Source organism: Crocuta crocuta, unplaced genomic scaffold (genome assembly GCF_008692635.1).
Source record: "Crocuta crocuta isolate KB4526 unplaced genomic scaffold, BGI_CrCroc_1.0 scaffold143, whole genome shotgun sequence".
Classification (NCBI taxonomy): Eukaryota; Metazoa; Chordata; class Mammalia; order Carnivora; family Hyaenidae; genus Crocuta; species Crocuta crocuta.
The window spans coordinates 1,947,575-1,971,856 of NW_027529175.1; the positions used below are offsets into that span (position 1 = coordinate 1,947,575).

The 24,282-nt window shown below is 49.4% G+C and overlaps 2 protein-coding genes across 3 annotated transcripts in view; one reads left to right on the top strand and one right to left on the bottom strand.

The window, feature by feature from the left end:
• The window catches only part of RANGAP1 (Ran GTPase activating protein 1), a 32,112-nt gene extending 18,570 nt beyond the window's left edge, over positions 1 to 13,542 (bottom strand). Inside the window, exons 1-4 of one of the 2 annotated variants that reach the window (XM_077757941.1) lie at positions 13,300 to 13,542; positions 10,654 to 10,803; positions 5,018 to 5,145; positions 2,054 to 2,113 (exon numbers count right to left, since the gene is read on the bottom strand). In XM_077757941.1, the coding sequence (XP_077614067.1) occupies positions 2,054 to 2,113; positions 5,018 to 5,145; positions 10,654 to 10,765 (300 nt within the window). In that variant the 5' untranslated portion in view covers positions 10,766 to 10,803; positions 13,300 to 13,542. Of the gene's footprint in view, positions 1 to 2,053; positions 2,114 to 5,017; positions 5,146 to 10,653; positions 10,804 to 11,182; positions 11,335 to 13,299 lie in introns of those variants that run through there. The other variant, XM_077757940.1, reaches the window with a different exon arrangement.
• A 10,331-nt stretch (positions 13,543 to 23,873) lies between these two features.
• The window catches only part of ZC3H7B (zinc finger CCCH-type containing 7B), a 55,483-nt gene continuing 55,074 nt past the window's right edge, over positions 23,874 to 24,282 (top strand). The window contains 1 exon segment of the mRNA XM_077757942.1: positions 23,874 to 24,277. The gene's annotated coding sequence lies outside the window, so the exon portion shown is untranslated.

Here is a 24,282-nt window from a genome sequence, read left to right on the forward strand (position 1 = left end):
CATGAGTTTGAGCCCCGCATCTGGCTCTGAGTTAACAGCACAGAGCCTGCTTGGGATTCTCTTCCTCTCCCTCTTGCTCTCTGCCCACCTGTGTGTCTGTACACACACACACACACACACACACACACACTCTCTCTCTCTCTCTCAAAATAAATTAAAAAATTGAGAAACCTAAAAATATTAAAATTCAGATAAAACAACGCACACAGGGCCCAAAAGTTCGTATCTAACAAACATGTTTTCTTCCCTCCCTCTTCATTAAAAAAAAAATTTTTTTTTAAATATTTTTATTTATTTCTAAGAGAGAGAGAGAGAGAGCGTGAGCAGGGGGGGGTCAGAGAGAGAGGGAGATACAGACTCCAAAACAGGCTCCAGGCTCTGAGCTGGCTCTCAGCACAGAGCCTGACGCGGGGCCCGAACCCACGAACCGTGAGATCATGACCTAAGCGAAAGTCGGACGCTTAACCAACTAAGCCACCCAGGTACCCCTAAAAAAAAATTTTTAATGTTTACTTATTTTTGAGACACAGAGAGAGAGAGCAAGGGAGGGGCAGAGAGAGGGAGACCCAGAATCCAGGCTCCAGGCTCTGAGCTGTCAGCACAGAAACTGATGTGGGGCTCGAACTCACAAACCATGAGATCATGACCTGAGCCGAAGTCAGGTCGGACACTCAACCAACTGAGGTACCCAGGTGCCCCAAGCGCTTCTAACTTTCAAGTCTTTTACTTACAAACCTCCAAATGAATATATGTATTCTATAGTCTCAATTCTACTCTCACCTGGTTCTTGTTCACCCTTTGAGGCTGGTAACTAATGTAACCAGCTCCCCATGGGCTTCTTCAATCCCCCAACAGAGGCACCCTCCCTCTGGAGTCCCCATTAGGGACCCTGTCACTCCCTGAATCACCCTTAGTTGTTTACCAGACCAAGGTGCTTTATTATTTTTTTAACATTGGCTTATTTCAATATTAAGTTTTCAGCATTATTTATTTTGCGAGAAAGTGTGTGTGCACTTGGTGGGCACACAGGTGGGCAGAGACACACAGGTGGGCAAAGAGTGAGAAAAAGAGAGAGAGCATACTGCGTACACTGAGAGCAAGGGAGGGGCAGAGAGAGGATCCCAAGCTGACAGCACAGAGCCCAATTCAGGGCTCGATCTCACAAACCAGGAGATCATGACCTGAGCTAAAATCAAGAGTTGGACACTTAATCAACTGAGTCACCCAGGCGCTCCATTATTATTATTACATAAATTTATTAATATATTTGTTTATACATCCATGCATTCATTTAAATGTAAGCTCTACACCCGGCATAGGGCTTGAACTCACGATCCTGAGGTCAAGAGTCACATGCTGCACCAAGCCAGCTAGGTGGCCCCTAGAGTGAGGTGCTTTAGAACTGAGGTTGGTACATGGGCACCTCAGGAGCCCCTGAGTTGACTAGATGCACGGAAGGCTGAGAAGGCAGCCCTGCGCCTACCAGTGCTGCTCCTTCCCTTGAACCCCAGGCAAGCCACGTCCTGCTCAGTGATGACCCTCCCACCTGGACCACCGAACCCCAGGCTAGGAATCTGACCCAAGCCAAGCTGAGCCCCAGGAATGGGGAAATAGAAAACAGAGTGGATGAAAGCCACCCATGATAAGAAGCAAAACAAGAACAGTGGTATGGAGAAAGAGAGGCCCCGGGGTGAGACAGGACTGGGGGGGGCACAGAAGGGCATGAGGGAGCAACACAGGGAAGTGCAAAGGTAAAAGGGATAAGAGTGGAGGAAGCGAGAGACCCACGGGGGTGAAGCTCAAGAATGAGCCCTGGAATCCCTGGGCGCTGCTGTACTTCCCGTAACTGGGCCTTGAATCTCCTGGCATCCAAGGCCCCACTCGCTGGCTCCATTCTCACCTGTACTCTCACCTGCCCATCAGGTCACAGGACAGATGCTGTGCTGCCCTGGCTTCCATTCCAGCATCTTCACCATGAGGTGAAAAAAGCCCTGGGAACTGCCATAGGGGCCCCTGTGCCCCAGGGAGGGGAGCAGCGGCCTTGTGCACTTACCAGGGCCGGCGGGATCTCGGACCGCAATCTCCCTGTGAACATGTCGCTCCAGTGGCATCGCTTTGGAAGGAGGAGGAAGAGAAGCGTTAGGGGCGCCCCTCAGAGGAGCCTGCAGGCAGCAGCTCCTGCTTGTGGCCTACTGAGAGTTATAATGCTTAATTTTTAATTTGAGTTTCCTCAGCAAAAAGCTGGCTCAGCTCTGGCCAAAGCTGGGGGACCGGAGGCCTCCAAAGGCCATACGGGGCTCAGCAGAACTGCCAGAAAATCCCTGACCGACCCAGTCCTCTGGCTTTCTAGGAGAGAAACCAGGCTGGGAAGGAAAGGACTGGCCCCAGGCTCCCAGGCAGGGCAGTGGCAGGAGCAGGGCCAATACGCCAGACTCCTGGCCCAGCGCTCGTTTCCAAGACCAGTTTCCCCATACGCTGTGGGCTGAAGCACCACATCAGGATTGGGGTGGCAGGGGCAGGAAGTAAGCAACATAGGGTCCAGCAGCCAGGAGGTTACTAAGTTTTCAAGGCTTTTATTTTATTTTTATAGTAATCTCTATGCTCAATGTGGGGCTCAAACTCATGACCCCGAGACCAAGAGCCTCATGCTCTACTGACTCGGCGCCCCTCAAGGCTCTTTTCAACCCTCTGACCACGTCCAGAAGGCAGCCTTGATTTGGGGCTGGTGGATCCTGCCCACCTCTCCACTCCTTGCTCATCTGCCTTTGAATGAAGGATGAGCAGGCCACATGCCCAGAGGGGACAATGCCTCAAGGGACAGTGCTTTAGGGGACAATGCATCAAACCAGAATTTAATAATACTCTTTTGTTTCCTTTATGGTAAGGAAAACCACTTTCCATTTATAGAAGGGATCATGTTTGCTTTTAAATGACATCAAAATGAGCTGATTTAAAGAAAGTATCAGGTTAATGCCACTAAGGGGGAGGCCCTATGACTGGGTCGTGGCGTCACATGCCAGCAGAGTTTAAGCTCCAAGCACACAGCCCTACCCTTCAACTCTGGTTGCTGTGTCCACCCAAAATATCAATTCTCGCAGGTCCAGACTTTCCTGGGCCAATCCTGGGAATGATGAAACCCAGACAAAGCAACTTTCCCTTGAAAATCCACTCCTTGAAATGTCTGAGCTAAATCGAACCTTAAGTACTAGGCATTCTGGTTTAGGCCTCCAATAAACTGATCACTAACACACGTGGGGCCTCAGGGAGGCAGTCTACATGGGTGGGCTCAGTGAGTCACACCTGAATACAGGTGCTCAGAGTGGAGACAGGCAGCCAACAGCCTGAGCACCAGAACCCTAACAACTAGCACCTCACCCCGAAGCTTCCCGAACCCACGCCTGATGGGCCAAGGGTTAGCACAGGGATTCCGGGCACAAGGACTATGTTCCAACCAACTTAGCTGACTCCAGGCCTGCCGCTCACCCCTCCCTGTCTCTGACCCCTGGGATCCCCTGTTTGAAATGAAGCTTTTGACCTCCACAATCTCTAAGTGAGCAGTGGTTACCGCAGAGCCGTTCGTTATGAGGCTGGGCTGTTACCTGGGCTCCAATCCCACCTCGCTCCTGAGATGTCTGATCCCTGACCCACACTCTTCTTATCTGTCAAGACCTAGCTTATGCCTATGTTGCAACAGGGTGGTAATGTCTTAACTTGTGTCAGCACCCTGCCTGGAATACCCCTGCAATCGGGCCCTGCCCCACCCCCCGCTGCCTCCTGCACAGGCACAGAGCTGAGATGCTGAGCAGGGCGACTCAAGGCACTAGGTCTGCAAGGGATGACAAGATGCACAAGGCACTCTTGATGGCCAAGCTCTCTCATGACACAAGCCTGTACATTGTCACCTCGGCAACCTCACAGGGAAGAAAAACCTTTCACAAAGGAGCTTGGACTCAGAGCGGAGTTTGGTGCAAGGCCACATAACACAGATAAGGTGGTGGTACGGGGGCTTAACCCCAGACCCTCAGATGCCAAAGCACAGTTCGTGTGGCCTCTGGGCCCAGGCCACACCTCCTCCACTCCTGCTCCTTCACTGGTCACTGGGGTGAGCTAAGTTCTCATACAGGACAATGTCCCAGCGTATGCTCAGGGAAACAACAGGCCCTGGGCAGAAGAGAAGAAACGGCCAATGCCTTGGCTATTAACCTGACCGTGATCTTCCCAAGGAAACAAAGAACAAGGCCACCTCATGAACTAGCTCCAGGTCCTCGCTGGGCAAATCACTCCGCTGGCCCTGGCCCCGCATTCCTTCCCTTCAGAAAGCACATGGCGGCCGGAAAGAGTATCGGACTTGAGAGTGTGTCATGTGGCTTGGCTACTTATCAGCATTAGGATCCTGAGCTATTTACTTGCCTCCTCTGAGCCTCGGTTCCCTGGACTTACAAAAGGGACACAGTCTTTATTCCCCAGGGTGCAGTGAGGACCAAATGACATGTGCAGAAGAGCCCTGCACAAACCTGGTCCCACGCGCATCAAGCACCATTTGCATTCAAGAAAGCAGGTCTCTCCCTCATGACTCTGCAGAGACTTTAATGAGCTAATAAACACCAGGATTCCCAGGAATGGAGAACGTGCAGGGACAGCTTCCTGACATTTTAAACACATGATACCCCAACTCTTCTCACAGAGCATCTTGAAGGACTGGTGTTGCATGGGACTCCCCTAAAGGGGGCTGGCTAAAGGTTCTCTCTGTCCAGTTCTGCTTCTTCCTCCTTTATCTTTCACGCATGTTACCAGGTAAACCTGACCTTCCTGTCTGTTACTGGGGGACCCAAATGGACACATCACACAGGGAAAGGAGCCCTGGCCAATGCTGGGAGGCCAGAGCAACAAGAGCTGCTCTCGGTGACTGCCAACAAGGCAGGACCCTAGGAGGGTCTAGACATAGGCAGGGGTTGTGGCGGCCCGAGTGGAAGCTTATCCCCAACCAGTCTGGGCCTGCTTGCCCTGCAAATCTTACCTTCAACTCTGACTTCTTCTCCAAGGCCTTGGCAATGACCCTGGCTGCCTCCACGCCCACCGTGTTGCCCTCCAGGCGCAGAGCCTCTAAGCCATCGAAGTCTTCAATCTCTTTAATCACATCTTTGGCTGCCAGGACCAAAGAACAGACCCTCAGATTCCGGAGTCACGAACAGCTACAGCAGAAGAGAGCCTGGCCACCACCTCGTCACTCCCAATTCCAAAAGCACTAGTATGTCTGCTGGGTGCTGGGCTCTGGCTTGCAAAGGAGAATCGGACAGGCCCATATTCTACCAGGGGACATGGTATTCCTCTGCAGTGAGTGTTAAAGCAGGCATGTGTGTAGAAGGCTCGGGAGTCAAAGGAGGAAAGAAACTGGCTGCACGGGGCAAAGAAGGGGCCTAAAGCACCTTATAGGTGGTGTGTGCGGAGGCTCCCTGCACAAGGGGTGCATGAGGCCAAGTGGGGAACCGGCATCCAAGTCTAAGGGCCGGGGGTACAACCACATGAAGGCGCTCAGTGTTACAGGACTCATGCATGGGGTGCTCATGACTATATTGTTTTTTGTTACAATGAAAAGTCCCAAACAAACTAAACGCCCACCAGCAGAGAACAGGTTGATTCACTGGGCTACAATATACAGTTACACTGACGTCATCATGAATAGTGCCACAGGTGTTCTACCTGACTTGAAAAATACTCATGTCATAGTGATAAGTGAATGATGAGATTTTCCACCCGTGTTTATCTGACCACACATTTAAAATGTTATGCCTATTAAAAAATACATACAGGGCACCTGGGTGGCTTAGTTGGGTAAGCATCTGACTCTACACTTTGGCTCAGGTCATGATCTCATGATTTGAGTTCAAGCCTCCCATCAGTCTCCACTGTCAATGAGGAGCCTGCTTGGGATTCTCCCTCTCTCTCCACGCCTCCCTAACTGGCACGCACATGCGCACTCTCTCTCAAAATAAACTTTAAAAAATAAAACAAAAACAAAAAAATTAAATGTATTCTCTCTCTCCCCCTCCCTCTCCACACCTGTCTGTCTCTTTCTCTCTCACACACACACACCCTGACACCAAAGTCTAAAAGGATAGAAACCCAATGTTCAAAGAATTATCTCTATGTGCTGGGATTATGGGTGATTCTGTGCTTTTCCATCATCTGCTTGATATATCCTTCATGTACCAAGTTATAAAGCAACTTTTAAAGATTCTGTCATTATGATCCCAATTATTAAAAAAAAGAGAAAGAATGAATGAATGAACTCAGCTATGTTTTTAAAAAAAAAAACTGGAAAGAAAATGCACCAAAATTAACAGTAGTTGTATCTTGGGCTGGGAGATAATGAAGGTATGGTTTTTTGCCTTATTTCCATATTTCTGTGTTCTATAACAAGCCTGTATGAAAAGTTTACAATCTGAACAAAAACACACCAGATGCACAAGACAAAGCCCATCTTTTTTAAAAAAAATTTTCTTTAATGTTTTTAATTTATTTCTGAGAGAGAGAGAGAAAGAGACAGTGTGAGCAGGGGAGAGTCAGAGAGGGAGACACAGAATCCGAAACAGGCTCCAGGCTCTGTGTCAGCACAGAGCCCGACACAGGGCTCGAACCCACGAACCGTGAGATCATGACCTGAGCCGAAGCTGGACGTTTAACCGACTGAGCCACCCAGGCCCCCAAGACAAAGCCCATCTAGTTTGGCTGGCACACAAGATGCGGGAGGTGACGTGATGGGGAAGAGATGGACAGTGTTGGGAGCTCCCTGAGAAGCTGTCCCAGTGGGGCCTTTGCACACACCCCCTCCCTCGGTCTCCACCCCAGCAGCTAAACTCCCAACCTGCCTGGCAGGTTTCACAGCCCCGGTCTCCTTGCAAATGCCGCCGCCTGCTACAATTTCACACTCTTCCACATGACAACTTGATTGTTATGTGGAGACGTTGTTCATACCCCCTTCCTCACTGGGTCATGAGCTCCTGGACTCGGCCTCAGCTTCTGACTATGCCCCCCAGAGAGGAGCACTTAGCATTCTCTCCCACACCTACTCAAGCAGTTACTGTTACATCTACTTCACAGTTGAGTGAGTGGAGACACAGAGAAGGTACTAACTGCCTAAGGTCACACGGCCAGAGAGTGGTGGCCAGCACTCATTTTCCTTTCCTTGTGTCACAACCAGGAAGGCAGGCCAGGGAAGAGCCTCCCATCACCTAGAAAGGGAAGCTGGGGTTTCAAGAATAAAGCAACTCTGGGGGCACCTGGGTGGCTCAGTCAGTTAAGCATCCGACTTCAGCTCAGGTCATGATCTCACAGTTTGTGGGTTTGAGCCCCGTGTCATGCTCTGTGCTGACAGCCAGCTCAGAGCCTGAAGCCTGCTTTGGATTATGTGTCTCCTTCTCTCTCTGACCCTCCCCTGCTCACACTGCCTCTCTCTCAGAAATTAATAAAGCATTAAAAAAAAAAAAAAAGAATAAAGCAACTCTGCCCAGGAATTCAGGAAAACAGCAGAGCCAGGCTTCAGACTGGTCTTCCAAACCTCTACCTGTGTGCCCTTCCCCGCATCCTTGCTTCTGTGCACAACCATGAGCTTTATGCAGCCCCCTGGCAGGAAGCCCCCCCACCCCCCATGACCACCGTGGAGCTGCAACTCCAGGGTCCCCGCTGCCCAGGGCCCCTCTGCAGCCAGCTCACAACGCAAGGGCTGAAATCTCGGAAGACCTGCTCCAAAACGGAGCCCCTCTTAACATCCAGGGACCGGCCAGGTTAGGGATGGTCCTAAGGAGGGCAGAGAGCTGCTCAGGGGAATATTTATGCAGCCCTTAAGAGTAAGGTGACAGCTGTCAGGGCCCCAAAGGAAGACAGGCACTGCATAAGTGACAGAAGTACAGAGATTCACGGGTGGCGTGCAGAAGTTCAGCCCTGGGGAGAGTCACAAGCACAAAGCAAGCCTGGTAGAAGGAGCACCAACCCGGGAAAGGAGAGCGAGGAGATCACCGCTGGGTTGCTTCTCTCTCTTGGTTTTCAATCCAATTAGAGTTATATATACGTGACTTAGCAACAGGTTAGGGACAGGTCCCAACCACCCCTGAATAACCCCGTCGTTGGGCTGGGCTGGGCCGCAGGGCCCGCATTTCAGCCTCCACCACCTCAAACTATCCAGTTCCGTGTGTTTACGACTCGGCCATGTAAAGCAGAAAAATCCTTTCTTTGGACCTTAAATGACCTGCTGATAAGTGAACAGCGCCTTGTTCACCACCAGTTTCAGGGCTTCTTCACACAGGCCCTTGCCCTCTCTGGACTGTGCCAGCTCACTCCTGGCCAACACAGAGTCCCTTTCTGGGCCCAGGATAAGGCCGCCAGGCTCCTCTGCACAGCATTCAAGGGCCTCTGCCCTGCGCGCCCTATGGGATTCTGATTTCCTTACTCCGAAGCCCATCCTATGTGTCTCAGCTCTCGTGCCTAACTCATGTGGTTCTCCCTGCCTACAGTGCCCTTTCTCCTTCAAGGACAGTTCAAACACTACTTCACCCATGGAGACTTCCCAGGCCCTCCCCAACTAGAAGTAATCCCTGTCCATCGCCTTTCTTCTCAGAACTTTCTGTTCACATTTCCCAGAGCATGCCTCACCTTCTGCCTCCTGGAAGTTATCTGAGTACCTCCCTCCTACTCCAGGTTAGGAGTGCCTCAGAAGCTGGAGCTGTAAGCTGGGCCTTCCTGGTGACCTACAAAACGGACGCAGCATATCCAGCCTGCACTCGTGAAGTGGTTATTTGCATGGATTTTTTTTTTTAAGTAGGCTTCAAGCCCAGCGCCAAGACCAAAGTGGGGCTTGAACTCAAGACTCTGAGATCAAGATCTGAGCTGAGATCAAGAATCGGCCACTTAAGTGACTAAGCCACCCAAGTGCCCCATCTGCATGCTTAGACAAGCTGGGTTCTAATCAGTGCAGCAGGTTTCACTGCCCTACTGTGCCCTTAGGCAAGTCCTATCACCTCTCTGGGCTTCAGTTTTCCATCTACAAAAGGTGGATGAAATCTTTTTTTTATTATTATTATTTTTTTTTTAATTTATTTCTAGGAGAGAGAGAGAGAGAGAGACAGCGTGAACAGGGGAGGGTCAGAGAGAGAGGGAGACACAGACTCTGAAACAGGCTCCAGGCTCTGAGCTGACAGTCAGCACAGAGCCCGACGCGGGGCTCGAACCCACGAACCGCGAGATCATGACCCAAGCGAAAGTCGGACGCTTAACTGACTAAGCCACCCAGGCGCCCCAGGTGGATGAAATCTATCTCAAGGACTTTTGTGAGGATAAACTGAGATACTGTTTGCATGGCACTTAAGACTGTCTGACTAGGTATTTGGTGAATGGCATTTATTTTAGAGAGAGTGAGAGAGTGCACATATGAGCGAGTAGGGGAGAGGAGCAGAGGGAGAGAAGGGAAGGAGGGAGAGGGAGACGGAGGTGGAGTCTTAAGCAGGCTCCACACAGCACAGAGCCCAACACAGGGACTGATCCCACGACCCTGAGATCACGACCTGAGCTGAAATCAAGAGTCAGATGCTCAACTGACTGAGTCACCCAGGCGCCCCAATGAATGGCATTTAATAGCAAATTCCTGTTTCCGAACTGAGTTGAATGTCTACTGAGAAACACAGGCACAAGGATTCAGCTGGACATCTGTTAAAATCCTGGCTCTGCTATTTACCAGCTGTGTGATCTTGGGCAAGTTAGCTCTTCCGAATCTTTTTTCCTTATTTATAAAATGGTAACATTTCTACCTCCCTCCCTCAGGCAGGAGGCATGACCAAAAGTGATAATAGCACAGAGAGAAACTCTAAATCTTAGGGCCTTTCAGAGAGATTCAGAAAATGTACTCCCACACTCCCAGCCACCCAAGGACTCAAGTCATTTCTGAGCCAGTGCAGGGGAGCAGGCCTGCCTGTACTCCATGACAACCAGGCAAGCCCAGACCAGTTTCCCTGGTCGGGCCAGAACCTCAAAAGGCCTTAACAGGTACTGATGTAGGTGCCTTCACTCCCAGACACCAGGGGATTCAGGGCTGACCGGTGTTAGTCATGCTTTGGCCAGGGATGAAAAGACAGGGCCTGTATTTTGGTGCCTAGTTCCCTCCAGTCCTGGTTCCTGTACACAGACAGGAGCGTCCATCCCTCTCCCAAGGGCACTCGGCTGCATGGACTAGACCTCCCAAGAGGGCCTGGATTATTGTTTTAATACAGCTGCACGGGGGCCTTAGCCCTGGGGAAGGCAGCCAGTACTCTCAGACCAGGCTGGGATCGTGGGGGTAAAGTCGTGAAGTAAGAAGTCATCGGCTACATCCTGGGATTGCTGTCCCTCATTGCTTACTATCCCCCCAAAGACACACTCACCTGCGACCTAAAGCCATCACCCGCAAGGATACTTTCCAAACAGGTGACGACAGGCATAGAAATCTGTATGTGCTTGTGGGCACATCATCTTTGAGCCTTCCTGTGAAATGGGTCCAGCGACCTCACAGAGCTACTAGGACAAATGACGTGATAATGGAGCTGCACGAGCCCAAACGTGAGTAAGAGCAAGTGGTCATTCACACACTCCTTTCCTTCCCCTGGGCCAGCCCAAGCAGAAACTCACCATCCTCCGCAGTGTTGAGTTTGAGGCTCTTGCCCTTGAAACTCAGCTGTCCCCCGGCCACCTGGGTTTTGGCAAGTGTCTCTGCCAGCTTGGCAATGTCTTCAGAGGCCATGCTGGCTACGTTGCTGGACTCCCCTGGAAATCTGCAAACTGAGCAGGCCAAAGTTTCATTAAAAGAGAGAATTCTCCTAGGGCTCCTTGGTTGGGGAGGGCAGAGGAATAAACAACCCATTTCAGGGGCTTAAGCTGACCTCCCCCTGTGCTCTGAAGACTCCAAAAGCTAAACTACTGGAAGAAATGAAAACAGCAGTAGGGAAGGAACAATTCTATCCAAGTGGAGAAAGTGGCAAGAAAGTAGTAAAATCATGCTTTACCCTCTGAAGAGTTACCATCTCACTTCAGCTTCCCTGCCCGACTGCCACAGCTGGGACACCAGGCATAGTCCGGAGCTGCCCACTTCCTGGGTCCCCGGTGAATGGCCATTGAGTCTGAGACTGACGGTGGCAAAGAGCCTGCCCCCAACACACACCTGCCTGGTCATCTTGGCTGCTCTCTGTTTGAGGGTCCCATTTCTCAAACAGGACTAACATGGCTACGGGATCCGGGTCATCCATCCCAGGAAATGCCCCACCACCCACGCTGGCATGTCTCTGGGGGTGGGGCACAGGGGTCAGCCCACCGCACGTACAATTTCAACCTTGGTCAGGAGACCGGGCAGCCCGTGGTGGCCAGGTCTCGGGTTCCTAGGAGACCAGAGGTCTCTACATCACAAGAGCCACCATCACAATAGACCAAGGGCAGAGGTGCTGAAGAAAGGAGCTTCCAACCTGGAGGACTCAGCAGACCGGCAGAAAGGACCCTCCATTTCCCCAAAAAAATGGCATGTAATCAGGGGGAGACCAAGGAACACCAATATGGAGGATAGAGTGTGTGTGTGTGTGTGACAGAGAGAGAGAGAGAGAGAGAGAGAGAGGGAAAGAGAGAGGGAGGAAATCACAAGCAAGCTCCATGCTCAGCATGGAGCCCAGTCTCATGACCACAAGACCATGACCCAAGCCGATATCAAGAATCAGATGCTTGGAGCACCTGGGTGGCTCAGTCGGTTAAGCATCCCAGCTTCAGCTCAGGTCCTAATCTCATGGTTTATAGTTCAGGCCGAGTCTGGCTCTGCACTGACAGTGTGGAGCCTGCTTGGGATTCTCATTCTCTCTCTCCCCCACCCTGCCCTCCTCCCTCCCTCTCTCTCTCTCCGCCCCTCCCCAAAGTGGCTGCACACCCTCTCTCTCAAATAAATGAACTTAAAAAAAAGAATTGGACCCTTAACCGACTGAGCCCCCACCCGCCCCCCAAGTTTACCTATCTTTATCAATAAGCATGAATTATTCTTCTTGGTAAGAAGGTGTCTAATCATTCACTCAACAAACTTCTACTGAGTACTACTGTGCTCTGGACATTGCTCCAGATACCAGGAGTACAGCAGTGAATGAAACAAAAATCCTGCCCTCTTTAAAACATGTGTCCTAAACAAGATATTTAGTATCTTAAGACAATGACAAGAAGAAAAATAAAACGGGGGGGGGGGGGGGGGNTCTGACCCTCCCCTGTTCATGCTGTCTCTCTCTCTCTCTCTCTCTCCTAGAAATAAATAAAAATATTTAAAAAAAAATAAAAATAAAAAAATAAAACAGGATGCTCAGAGAAAGTATTATGAGGAAAGAAATAAAGACTTGAAGGCCATGAAGGACAGGGCCAGGCAGATATCTGGGGGAAGAGCCTTCTTGCAAAGGGAACAGCAAATGCAGAGGCTCTTGTTGGGAGGGGGGAAGGGAAGGGGAGGTCAGAGGGAACTGCAAGGAGGCCAGTGGGGCTGGGGTGCAAAAAAGGGAAGGGAAATGGAAACAAGAAATAAGAGAATTTAACAAGAGGCCCAAATCACAGAGCCCATTTAAATAATGTGGCGTTTAACGGAGCCACTGATAGGTTGCTAGCAGAGAAGGGACAGGCTCTGACAGATCCTCTGACGGCATCACTTCTGTGCAACCTAAGGCCTGGCGTCTAGAAGGTGCTCCAAGAATGAAGACCTGAAACAAATAAAAATCAGCCTGAAACCCACCACCTCTTGCAGTTCTGAGAGGGGCAAGAAAAACGGTCCCTACGTAGGGTCGCATGGGAACGCAGAACCTCTCGGCTGGGAAAGGGCCTATTCCTCAGTCCAGTCGGTGCACATCTACACCGTCCACTGCGAAGACTCCGAAAGCGAAGCACAGACGGGTGGCGTGATTTGCCCCAGGTCTGCGAAGGGTCAGCGGCAAAGACAATAAATACACAAACAGCCTCTTTCCCTTCTAGGCGCCGAAGTCGCTGATTTTCTCAGGTGCACGGCTCTCGCTCCCGCGAAGCGTCAGCAGTGACTCATGTCGTTCCCGGGGGCTGCGGCGCCAGCCCCGGCCCTCCGCGGGCGTGGGNCCAAACCCCCTCTCTCAGCCCCTCCGCGCTTGGCCGTCGAAGCGCGGGGGAGAAGGCCGAGTAGACGCCCAGAAGGCGCTCAGGGGCGCCACACCTTCCACGCCCAACTGCAGCGGCGCGCCGCCCACCGCCCCCATCCCAGGCAGGTGACGGGGAAAGGCAAGGGACCCCGGCTCTCACCGTGAACTGGCGGCGCCGCCGCCGCGTGAGGCAACCTGAGCGCGCGCGCCCGCCCGGCAGGGGCGGGGACTGATTTAGGGTCCGGGTCAGGTCAGGTCGGGGTCGCCGCCCCCGAGCCCAGCGGTCCCGATGCCCGGCCCGCTCTTCCGTCAGCTCTCCCGGCAGTTCTAGCCACTCCCGTCTCCGACACCACCTGCTCCCCGCACGACCGCGGATGATGGCGGAGGAGGAGGATTTTTGAAAGCCGGCAGTTTCTTTCCTTCGATTTGATTTGTTCAAGGCCCAGGCCGGGTTCCCCTTCCCCCGCTCGAGTGGCCCGGCGGGTAAGGTAGTCCAGTTCTTCGGCACGGAGCGCGGCGGCCGCGTCGGGAGCACGCCCTCAAACTACCAGTCCCGTGATGCACCGCGTCCCGGCGCGCCTCCGCCGGCTCCCTCTGCTCCCTCCCCTTTCGGCTTCTGGCTCTTTCTCTGGGAGGCCACAGGGCGGCGTGTAGCCGCGAGCTCCCAGGGAGACTACAATTCCCTTCATGCTTTGCGGTCCAGCGGACTCAGCCCTTCCGGAAAGGATCACGTTCACGTAACTTTTTTTTTTTAATGTTTTATTTATTTCTGAGAGAGAGAGAGACAGAGACAGAGACAGTGTGAGCGGGGGAGGGTGAGAGAGGGAGGGAGACACAGAATCGGAAACAGGCTTCAGGCTCTGAGCTGTCAGCACAGAGCCCCAGTCGGGGCTCGAACCAACGAACCGTGAGGTCAGGAACTGAGCCGAAGTCGGAAGCTTAACCGACTGAGCCACCCAGGCGTCCCTCACGTAACTTTATTGACAAAGGCTGGTACACCCGAAGGCAAGCTGCTAGGAGATCTGTTCTGCAAGAAATGGGTATCCATTTCCTCGGAGGAAAGCCTCGCCTTTTTTGTCCCATGAAATTGAGAGGTCATTCGAAGCCTTTCACAAGAATCGCCGCAACTTACTTGGTCATTAAAAAGGGGAAAGAGCTACCCTGTGATTCAGAAGCTGCGACACCATCTTAACCAAATGGTCCGTGTTAACATCAGTAACTGGACAAAGTGACATCCATCGCACACCTGCTGATGTGACGCCCTGAGAAGGACACAGCATCACCATCCAGTCAGCCGTGGATGAAATCAATTTAATCACGCGGAAGCAGCAGACAAACCCAAACCGAGTTACAGTGTATTCTGCTACAGAATAACTGGTCTGCACTCTTGCAAAAATGTCTTTGTTACCAAAGGCAGAGAAAAGCCGAGGAGCCGTTGCAGATTAAAGGAGACTAAGAAACATGCAACAAAATGCAATCTGTGGTCGTGGATTGGATCCTGGGCTGGGGAGGAAGTGACTGCTGAGGACAATATGGAAACAATTAGCAACACTTCACTGTATATTAGATAATAGTATAGTATCGACGTTAAATTTATTGATTTTTATTATTGTGCTGTGTTATGTAGGAGACTGCCCTTGTTCTTAGAAATATACGCTGAAATAATTAGGGGTGTGATATCAGCAACTGACCCTCCAACGGTTCAGAAAAATGTGTATATGCATATAGAGTGCAAATGTAGCCAGATCTTCACAATACGTGAATCTGGGGGAGGGGGTTTACGGGGGTTCTTTGAACACTTTTGCCACTTTTCTGTAGGTTTGAATTCTTTAGGTATCAGAACACAGCTTTTTTTTTTAATCTTTTCGCAAAGAACATTTTATCCATTATATAAATAACGTGTTTGCTATAAATACTTCAACCAACATAGAACAGGATAAAGAAAAAAGCAAACATTACCCGAGAAACTCTAGCACCCAGAGATAATCACCATCAACACAGGCAGCCTTCTGCAAAGTTACCTCTCACAATTTGGCCCACGCACATGCTTTTGCTTTACCTGCGATTGAAAGTTAAATATTTTATGTGCCAGATCTTTTCACATGCAGTTCATTTAATCTTTTTTTATAATATTTTTTATTTATTTCTAGGAGAGAGAGAGACAGCGTGAGCAGGGGAGGGTCAGAGAGAGAGGGAGACACAGACTCTGAAACAGGCTCCAGGCTCTGAGCTGGCAGTCAGCACAGAGCCCGATGCGGGGCTCGAACCCACGAACCGCGAGATCATGACCTAAGCGAAAGTCGTCGGACGCTTAACCGACTAAGCCACCCAGGCGCCCCATAGTTCATTTAATCTTTACAACCACAAAGGAAGCAGGCATCATTGCCACCCCTCCCAGCACAGAGAGGAGAACGTAAGCTCCGTACCCTGGTTCGTGCCGCTGCTGAAATGTGGGTTCTCTTTCCATCCTCCCTCTCCTCTGCATTCAAGGCCCTGGTCAAAGGCCACCTCCTCTGGGAGGCTTTTCCATAGCACTCCATCCACAATGAGTCACCTTCCTCTGGGCCCCACAGCAAGCTGTGAGCCCCCACAGCTGTTGACCTGAAGCGCTGAGGGCTCGTCCCACACAGTTAATAGTATTGTCGGCAGCTTTCTCAACCTGCGAGAGCCTCGGGGCAGGTACTCTGCCCACTTGGCAGCATCTTTTCCGGGATTACTCTCACAGGTGCTTCACTTCCCTCATTTGAACTGGATTCCAGAAAGGGTTACTGGATATTTGCTTAAAATGAGTCATCATTTGAGAAGGCTGAGATGCTCCCAATTAGGCCTGATGCTATTCCTGTGCTGATTACAGCTAGGACTGATCAGATCAGTCTGGATTTCCCTTGGGGTGATCCCCAGCTCCCTTTTCCAGTTTTACTTCCTGTGGCCTTCCTTGGCCCTCTGACAAAGACCTCCCAAAGGGAAGGAAGATGGAGGTATAACATCTTAGGTGATCTGCCCTGTCCTTGCCTAGCTGATGGATCATAGGATTTTCGGGACTGGAAGGGATTTTTTTTTGGGGGGGGGGTAAGGATTGGAAGGGAATTCTTAGCAGAAACACAGCCTTCGGGTTACCTGGCTGGCTCAGTTGGTAGAACATGCAACTTGATCCCAGGGTTGTGAGTTCAAGCCCCACACTGGGTGTGGAGCTTACTTAATTAAAATAGAGAGGAAGGAAGGAAGGAAGAGGTAGTGGGGCCTAGTGGAGTTTGTGAAGAGCCAGAGAGTAGATGTTCTGTCTGAACGTCTTCACATTAAAGCTAAAAATCACAAAACAATCCTTAACAATCCAGACTCGGTTGCCCCTGAATCTAGATTCTATCTTATACCACTTTAAAATGGGAAGACTGAAGGCACCTGGGTGGCTCAGTAGGTTAAACGTCTGACTTCCTTTGGCTCAGGCATGATCTCAGGTTTCGTGAGTTCAGGCCTCATGTTGGGTTTCTCTGCTGTCAGCGTGGAGCCTGCTTTCTATTCTCCACCGCTCCCATGCTCGTGCTCTTGCTCTCTCTCAAAAATAAAAATATACAACCAACTTGACAATCAACTATTTGTAAGAAAAAAATAAAATAAAATCCATAAAAATTAAAAAAATAAAAAATAAAAATATACATTTAAAAAACCATAATAGGGGCACCTGGGTGGCTTAGTCGGTTGAGCGTCCGACTTTCGCTTAGGTCATGATCTCGCGGTTTGTGGGTTCGAGCCCCGCGTCGGGCTCTNATAAAATAAAATCCATAAAAATTAAAAAAATAAAAAAATAAAAAAATACATTTAAAAAACCATAATAGGGGCGCCTGGGTGGCTTAGTCGGTTGAGCGTCCGACTTNAAGACTGGGGTTTAAAAAAGAGAAGATTACCCAAGGGTTTACAGTGAGTCAGAGGAGTCCAGAGCTATCAGTGTTTCCAAACAGCAAATTTGTCATCTCTCTTTCTCCAACTCTCTCTTTCCCTTTCATCACCTGAGAGCTAGTTTGTTTTCTGAGCCCAGAAACTGGCATTATAGCCTTTGACAGATGGCTAAAGCCATCTTAGGTCCTCCTTTCTTCTTTTCAACATTCAAAGAATTGAGACTCAGAGAGGTTAAAAAACCTACCCAAATTACACAGTAATGTACACAAGAAACTGGATATTTTTACATAAACTCTGTGCCCAAAATGGGGCTTGAACTTATGCCCCTGTGATCAAGAGTAGCATACTCTTGGGGCGCCTGGGTGGCTCAGGTCATGATCTCACTGCTTGTGAGTTCGAGCCCTGCTTCGGGCTCTGTGCTGACAACTCAGAGCCTGGAGCCTGCTTCAGATTCTGTCTCCATCTCTCTGCCCCTCCCCTACTCTCTCTCTTTCTCTTTCTCTCTCTCTCTCACCCTCTCAAATATAAAATAAAGCATTAAAAAATAAGGAAAAAAAGAGTAGCATGCTCTACTAATTGAGCCAGCCAGGCACCCCAAGTTAAGAGACTACAGAAGCCAGATGGCTGGGGTCCTTTTCAACATACATGTAAAAGTCATTCTGTGAGTATGAGGTGGGTATAAGGGGAAGGGGAATGTTTTAGATCTTTCTGTCTCTGTTGTATAGCTTCCACCCCTCCCCCCCCTTTTGTAAAGAATGTTTTGAAGAGAAAAGCAGGCTGCCTTTGATTAGTTTGGTTTACTTTAACCGAGTGTTTTAAATTCCACTGTGGATCCTGAAAACAAACTTAATTGCCAATCGTAAATGGAATAAATAACAATATTTAAACTGGTTTCCTGAAGAGCTACCAAGGCTGCCGATTTGCCATTTAGTGAGATCAAAAACAAATGGCTGAATTATGCCAGACATGTGAGGAATGTGGAGAGAAATTCCCAAGATCCAACCGGGTGCAAGTGCTTGCTCAGGGCCCCTAGAGAAAGATGCCTGGCCTACCAGCATTGGAGGCGGCGAGCCCACACCCCTACTCTCAAGGGTCACCTCCCCTGGTGGGCAGGGGTTTGCTAGATCATCTGTTAAAAACCACTCAAACCACATTCTCCCCTGGGTTCAAGCCCAGGGCGCCCCATCAGAATACATGACCTTTTTAAACTTTGATAAATAATCAAAATTAAAATAATTCATTCACCCCACAAATCCTTATTAAGCATCTACTAGGTACCAGGCACTGGTCCAGCTCTGAGAATCCAATGGTGAAGGAGATAGAAAATGATGGCATCTGTGGAGAAGCTTAAATTGGAGTCTAATGTTTATGGAGATTTTCCCGATACAAAATGCTTTCAGTAGATTATTTTCTCTTTTAAGAATTCTTTTGTTCCAAAATGAAAATAATTTTTAAATGAATACTGACAGAAAATTATAAAAATAGTGTAAATGTAAATGCAAAAGAGCATTAAGAATAAAATTAAGAGGGGCGCCTGGGTGGCTTAGTTGGTTAAGGTTCCGACTTTCGCTTATGTCATGATCTCACAGTTCGTGGGTTCGAGCCCCGCGTCGGGCTCTGTGCTGACTGCCAGCTCAGAGCCTGGAGCCTGTTTCAGAGTCTGTGACTCCCTCTCTCTCTGACCCTCCCCTACTCATGCTGTCTCTCTCCTAGAAATAAATAAAACATTAAAAAAAAAAAGAATAAAATTAAGAAAAAAAAGGGGGGGGAGTGCCTGGGTGGCTCAGTCCATTAAGCATCCGACTTCGGCTCAGGTCATGATCTCACAGTTTGTGAGTTCAAGCCCCATGTTGGGCTCTGCGGACAGCTCAGAGCCTGGAGCCTGCTTCAGATTCAGTCTCCCACTCTCTCTCTGCCCCTCCCCCGCTCACACTCTGTCTTTCTCCTTCAAAAAATAAATAGACATTTAAAAAAAATTTTTTTTAAAGAATAGAATTAAGGGTGGGAGTGTCTAGGTGGCTCAGTTGGTTAAGCGTGAGACTTCGGCTCAAGTCGAGATCTCATGGTTCGTGAGTTCAAGCCCCGCATCACGGGATGTCGAGCTCTGCTTTGGGTCAGCCCCTCTTCTTTCTCTCCCTCTCTGCCCCATTGGGATTCTCTCTCCCTCACTCACTTGTGCCCTCTCTATCTCAAAAAAAAAAAAAGAATAAAGTTAAGGGGCACCTGGCTGGCTTAGTTGGCAGAGCCTGTGACTCTAAACCTTGGGGGGTTGGGGTCGAGCCCCATGGTGGGGGTATAGTTTACTTTTTTAAAAAAGAAAAGAATAAATAAAAAATTACCTCTTTTAGGGGTGTCTGGATGGCTCAGTCAGTTAAGCATGTGACTTCGACTCAGGTCATGATCTCATAGTTTGTGAGTTCAAGCCCTGCATCAGGCTGTCTGCTGTCAGCACAGCCCGCTTGGGATCCTCTGTCCCCCCACCCCCACCCCTCCCCAGCTTGTGTGTGCTCTCTCTATATATATAAAAAATAAATAAACATTTTAAAAAATCTTTTAAAAATAGTTACCTGTTTTGTTTTAAAGTTTATGTTGAGAGAGAATGCTAAAGCTTGAGCAGGAGAGGGGCAGAGAGAGGGAGAGAGAATCCTAAGCGGGCTCCATTCTGTTAGCACAGAGGCTCGATCTCAAGAACTGTGAGATCATGACCCCAGTTAAAACTAAGAGTTGGACACTTAACCCACTGAGCCACCCAGGCACCCTGTTTTGTTTTGTTTTGAACAAAAATATTATGTAGATTGCTGGGTGGAGGATGGATCAATGAATAGGTGATAAAGCAACATAGCAAACTGTTAATGCTAAAGCATAAACTAGGGCATGTGAGTGTTCACTCTACTTTATTTATGCCTGGACATTTTCCTAATATATGTTGGGGATAATGTGACCATGTTTTAAAATTTTTTTATTGTTTTATTTAAAAAAATTTTGGGCGCGCCTGGGTGGCTCAGTTGGTTAAGTGTCCGACTTCGGCTCAGGTCATGATCTCACGGTCCGTGGGCTCGAGCCCTGTGTCGGGCTCTGTGCTGACAGCTAGCTCAGAGCCTGGAGCCTGCTTTGGATTCTGCATCTCCTTCTCTCTCTGACCCTCCCCTGCTCACGCTGTCTCTTGCTCGCTCTCTCAGAAATAAATTAAAAAACATTAAAAAATGTTTATTTTTGAGAGAGAATGCGCACATACATGTGTGCAAGGGGGGGATGGGCAGAGAGAATGGGACAGAGGATCTGAAATGGGTTCTGCACTGATAGCAGTGAGCCGGACACGGGGCTCAAACTCATGAACCACGAGATCATGACCTGAGCCAAAGACAGATGCTTAACCGACTGAGCCACCCAGGAGCCCCCACTTCTCTCTTTTTAAGTCACTCTCACCTTTGAGAATCTGAATTCTATGATTAGTTCCTGGAAGAATGTATTACTTATTTTTAGTTAGTCACATATTTATCACTGTTTTACATGAAGGACTCATTTAATCCTCAGAGTGACCCTACGGGGAAAGTACTCTTAATATCACCAACCTAAGCCTCAAGTTGTACTTCCCTAACCCCAAGTTAAGATCCCCGGCTGGAGGGCTGGGATCTGGGACTTTCCTGGACCTGTAGGGACATGGGTTTCTCTGTAGTCTAGGACCCAGCGTGAGGCCTGGCAATGACCATTTGTGTTTGTTGAGTGAATGAATAAACTTTGCACATGGTTGTGGCAAAGGTTGCCATGCACTCTGACTCTCCCCGGGCATCTCTGGTGGCCAGACCATGGCACGCCTCAGCTTGGTGCAGGAGGTGATCGCTGGAGAAGGGATAACTGAAAGGCGTAACTGTCAGTTCCTCAAAGTGGGGAGCACAGTGTCTGACTCCCGTTCTCCAGGAACTCTCTCAGGTGACTGGTCCTCAGAGGTAATCAGGCATGCATCCAGACTTCAGATGTCCCTGTCATGGGTCATGGTGCAGTGGTCAGCCTTTGTACGTAGACAGGCCTGGGACTAGATTCTGTTTCTGCCTCTTTCTTAGCTGTGTGACTTCTACCAAATCACTTAACCGCTCTGTGTCCTTTCACTTCAATTTTTTTTGTTGTCAACATTTATTTATTATTGAGAAACAGAGAGAGACAGAGTATGAGCATGGGAGGGGCAGAGAGCAGGGGAGGCACAGTATCTGATGCAGGCTCCAAGCCATCAGCACAGAGCCCAATGCGGGGCTCGAACCCACGAGTGGTGGGATTACGACGTGAGCTGAAGTTGGACACTCAATCAAATGAGCCACCAGGTGCCCCTGTTTTTTCACTTCAAAATTGGTAAAAAAACAATCACCACCTTATAGGATTTTAGGCGGGAAGGAATAAGAGAATCAACATGTACAATGTACTTGGCCCATGGTAAGTAAGAGGTGGTCGCTATTTCTGCTACTTGGGCTTTAATGTGTGGACATAGAACATTTGCTGCCCAGTGACTTTGGGGCTTCCCAGAAAACAACCTGCTGGTGCCAGCCGTGAGAGTTTTCTTTCAAAAACACCACCACATATGGTTGACATCTTGTAAAGGCCCTTTACCATCTCAGGAGGCTTAGTTTATGGAGCTGATGTCCACTTGAAGGGGGAGCTGATGTCCAGCTGAATCCCCTTTAAATAATGGACAGTCTTTTAAGAATGTTATTTTACTGGCAGCTTGGGATGGTGGAATCACATCATTTATCAGCTAGTTCATTTGAGGCAAGATGTAGTGATCCGACTGGCCTCAGCATTCTCCTCCATAACATGGGAGTGATAAAAATAGTGGTGCCTAGTCTGATCAACTGTCAAGAGTGTTTCACTGTAAATTGTAAAGGGGGTATGTTTATTAGGTGTTCTTATCCTTTTTAAAATTTTTTTTAAAGTTTATTTACTTAGTAGAGAAAGATAGCATAAGCTTGAGCAGGAGGGGTAAAGAGAGGGGGAGAGAAAGAATCCCAAGCAGGTTCCAGGTTGTCAGCACGGAACTCAATGTGGGGCTTGAACCCACTAACTGTGAGATCATGACCTGAGCCGAAGTTGGATGCTTAACTGACTGAACCAGCTAGGCGCCCCTGTTCTTATCCTTATCTTACAAATCAGGAAACTGAAGCTATGAAACTTGTCGAGGGTCCCCCAGCTAGCAAGTGGTGGGAGCTGGGACTCTGACCCACCTTGGCCTTCCTAATGCCAGCACACCACCCTGCTTCCCTAAACTGCCAGGCTCTACTGTGGCTGCCTTCAACCCATGATATTGGGGACACCTCTGTGGCTCAGCCGGTTAAGCATCTGACTTCAGCTCAGGTCATGATCTCACGGTTCATGGGTTCGAGCCCCACATCGGGCTTTGTGCTGTAAGCTCAGAACCTGGAGTCCGCTTGGGATTCTGGGTTTCCCTCTCTCTCTGCCCCTCTCACACTCACACTCTGTCTCTCTCTCTCTCAAAAATAAATAAACCTTAAAAAATTAAAACAAAAACAAAAATGTGGTTTCTATTTAAAAAAAGCTTCATTTTATTTTTTTTTGTTTTTTTTTATATTTTTTATTTATTTCTAGGAGAGAGAGAGAGAGAGAGCATGAGCAGGGGAGGGTCAGAGAGAGAGGGAGTCACAGACTGAAACAGGCTCCAGGCTCTGAGCTGGCAGTCAGCACAGAGCCCGACGCGGGGCCCGAACCCACGAACCGCGAGATCACGACCTAAGCGAAAGTCGGACGCTTAACCGACTAAGCCACCCAGGCGCCCCAAAAAAGCTTCATTTTAAATGAACCCCACACCGAAGGCCTCTGGGCTCTGCTTTTCATTTCTGAATACAAATGCCTATTCTCTTCATGCCAGAAGCTATCTTTTTTGCTCCTTAATCATAGAGTAGTGAGGAGAGAGAAAGCATCCACAGAAAAAGAGTCTGAGAACTTCAGATGGTGCAGGTGCATTTTTTCCCCCTTCCAAGGCTTCCTTAAGGCAAATAGTAGAAATCGTAGGAGGTTGTGTAAAACACACAGGCTCTGGAGTCAGAATTGCCACGTTGGAGGAGTCAATCTCCCAGCCTTAGTTTCCCATCTGTAAAATGGGCATGCTAAAGCCAACCTTTCAGGATCTTTGTGAGAATTAAGTAAGTAGACACAGCCCCACGTTCCTGTCCCACCTAGCACTTACCACAGTGTGTTTACATGTTTAAAATTTGTCCCACCACCGTATCCCAGCTTCTAAGATGTGTCAGGTACAAATGTTTGGGGAAGAGATAACTTTTATTAAAGTCCGCCAGGCTTACAGCTGATCCTCAATAAATTAAATGCACACATACACATGTGTATATACATACACACACATATATAAGTATGTGTGTAAATATAAGTGCATACGTATATTTACATACAAAATTAAGGGGTGGAGAGAAGGAAATTTGAGAGAATTCTCACAGAGATGTGGAAGTCCTCTGGAATCAATGGAGCAGGTAGTAATAGCGTGGCTGACATTGTGTTTGGGATCAGAAGCTCTGGGTTCAAATCCAGTCTAGTCCTGACCAGCTGGGAGGCGGTGCCAGGGGTGCAAGAAATACAGCCAGATCTCCCATCACCTATTGGATCTTCTAAGTAGCCTCAAATCCTTTCTGGAAAGATCTCATGCACAAAACACTGGCTGATGGCGGGTCTGATTGGTTCTCATCCGTGAAAAGGGCACAAAGCAGCTAAGGTTTGGGGGAGCCCTCAGTGAAAGCACCTGGCAACCCGGGGGGCTTTTTTACACCCAGGGGGAAGGGCCGCGGCGCGCAGTCTGACCAGCATCAGTCCAGAAATGCAGACTTGCCCAGCGAAACAGCCCTGAAAGGGGCAGGCCACGTTTAGAGAAAATAAAGGTGGTTTCCAGGCATGAGCTTACCACGGGGCAGGGGGACTTCCCCGCCCCCAGGTGCGCCGCCCGCGCCGCCCACCCGGGCGCCAGGCGAGCGAAGCCGCGCTCTAGGACCCGAGGAGGAAGAGCTGAGGGGAGACGGTGCCTCCAGCGGGGGCTGGAAATGAAAGTAAAGCGCTCCGGAGCCACATGGACGGAGCTGCCGGGGCGGCGGCGCCGGGAGCAGGATGCGGCCGCCCGTAATTAAATAGCATTTACTCTTATTATTACTAATAATAATAACGTAATCATACCTCTAGTCATAGCATACCATTTATCGGGCTCGGCGCAGGCCCGCGGGGAGCGCAGCCCGGCCGAGGTGAG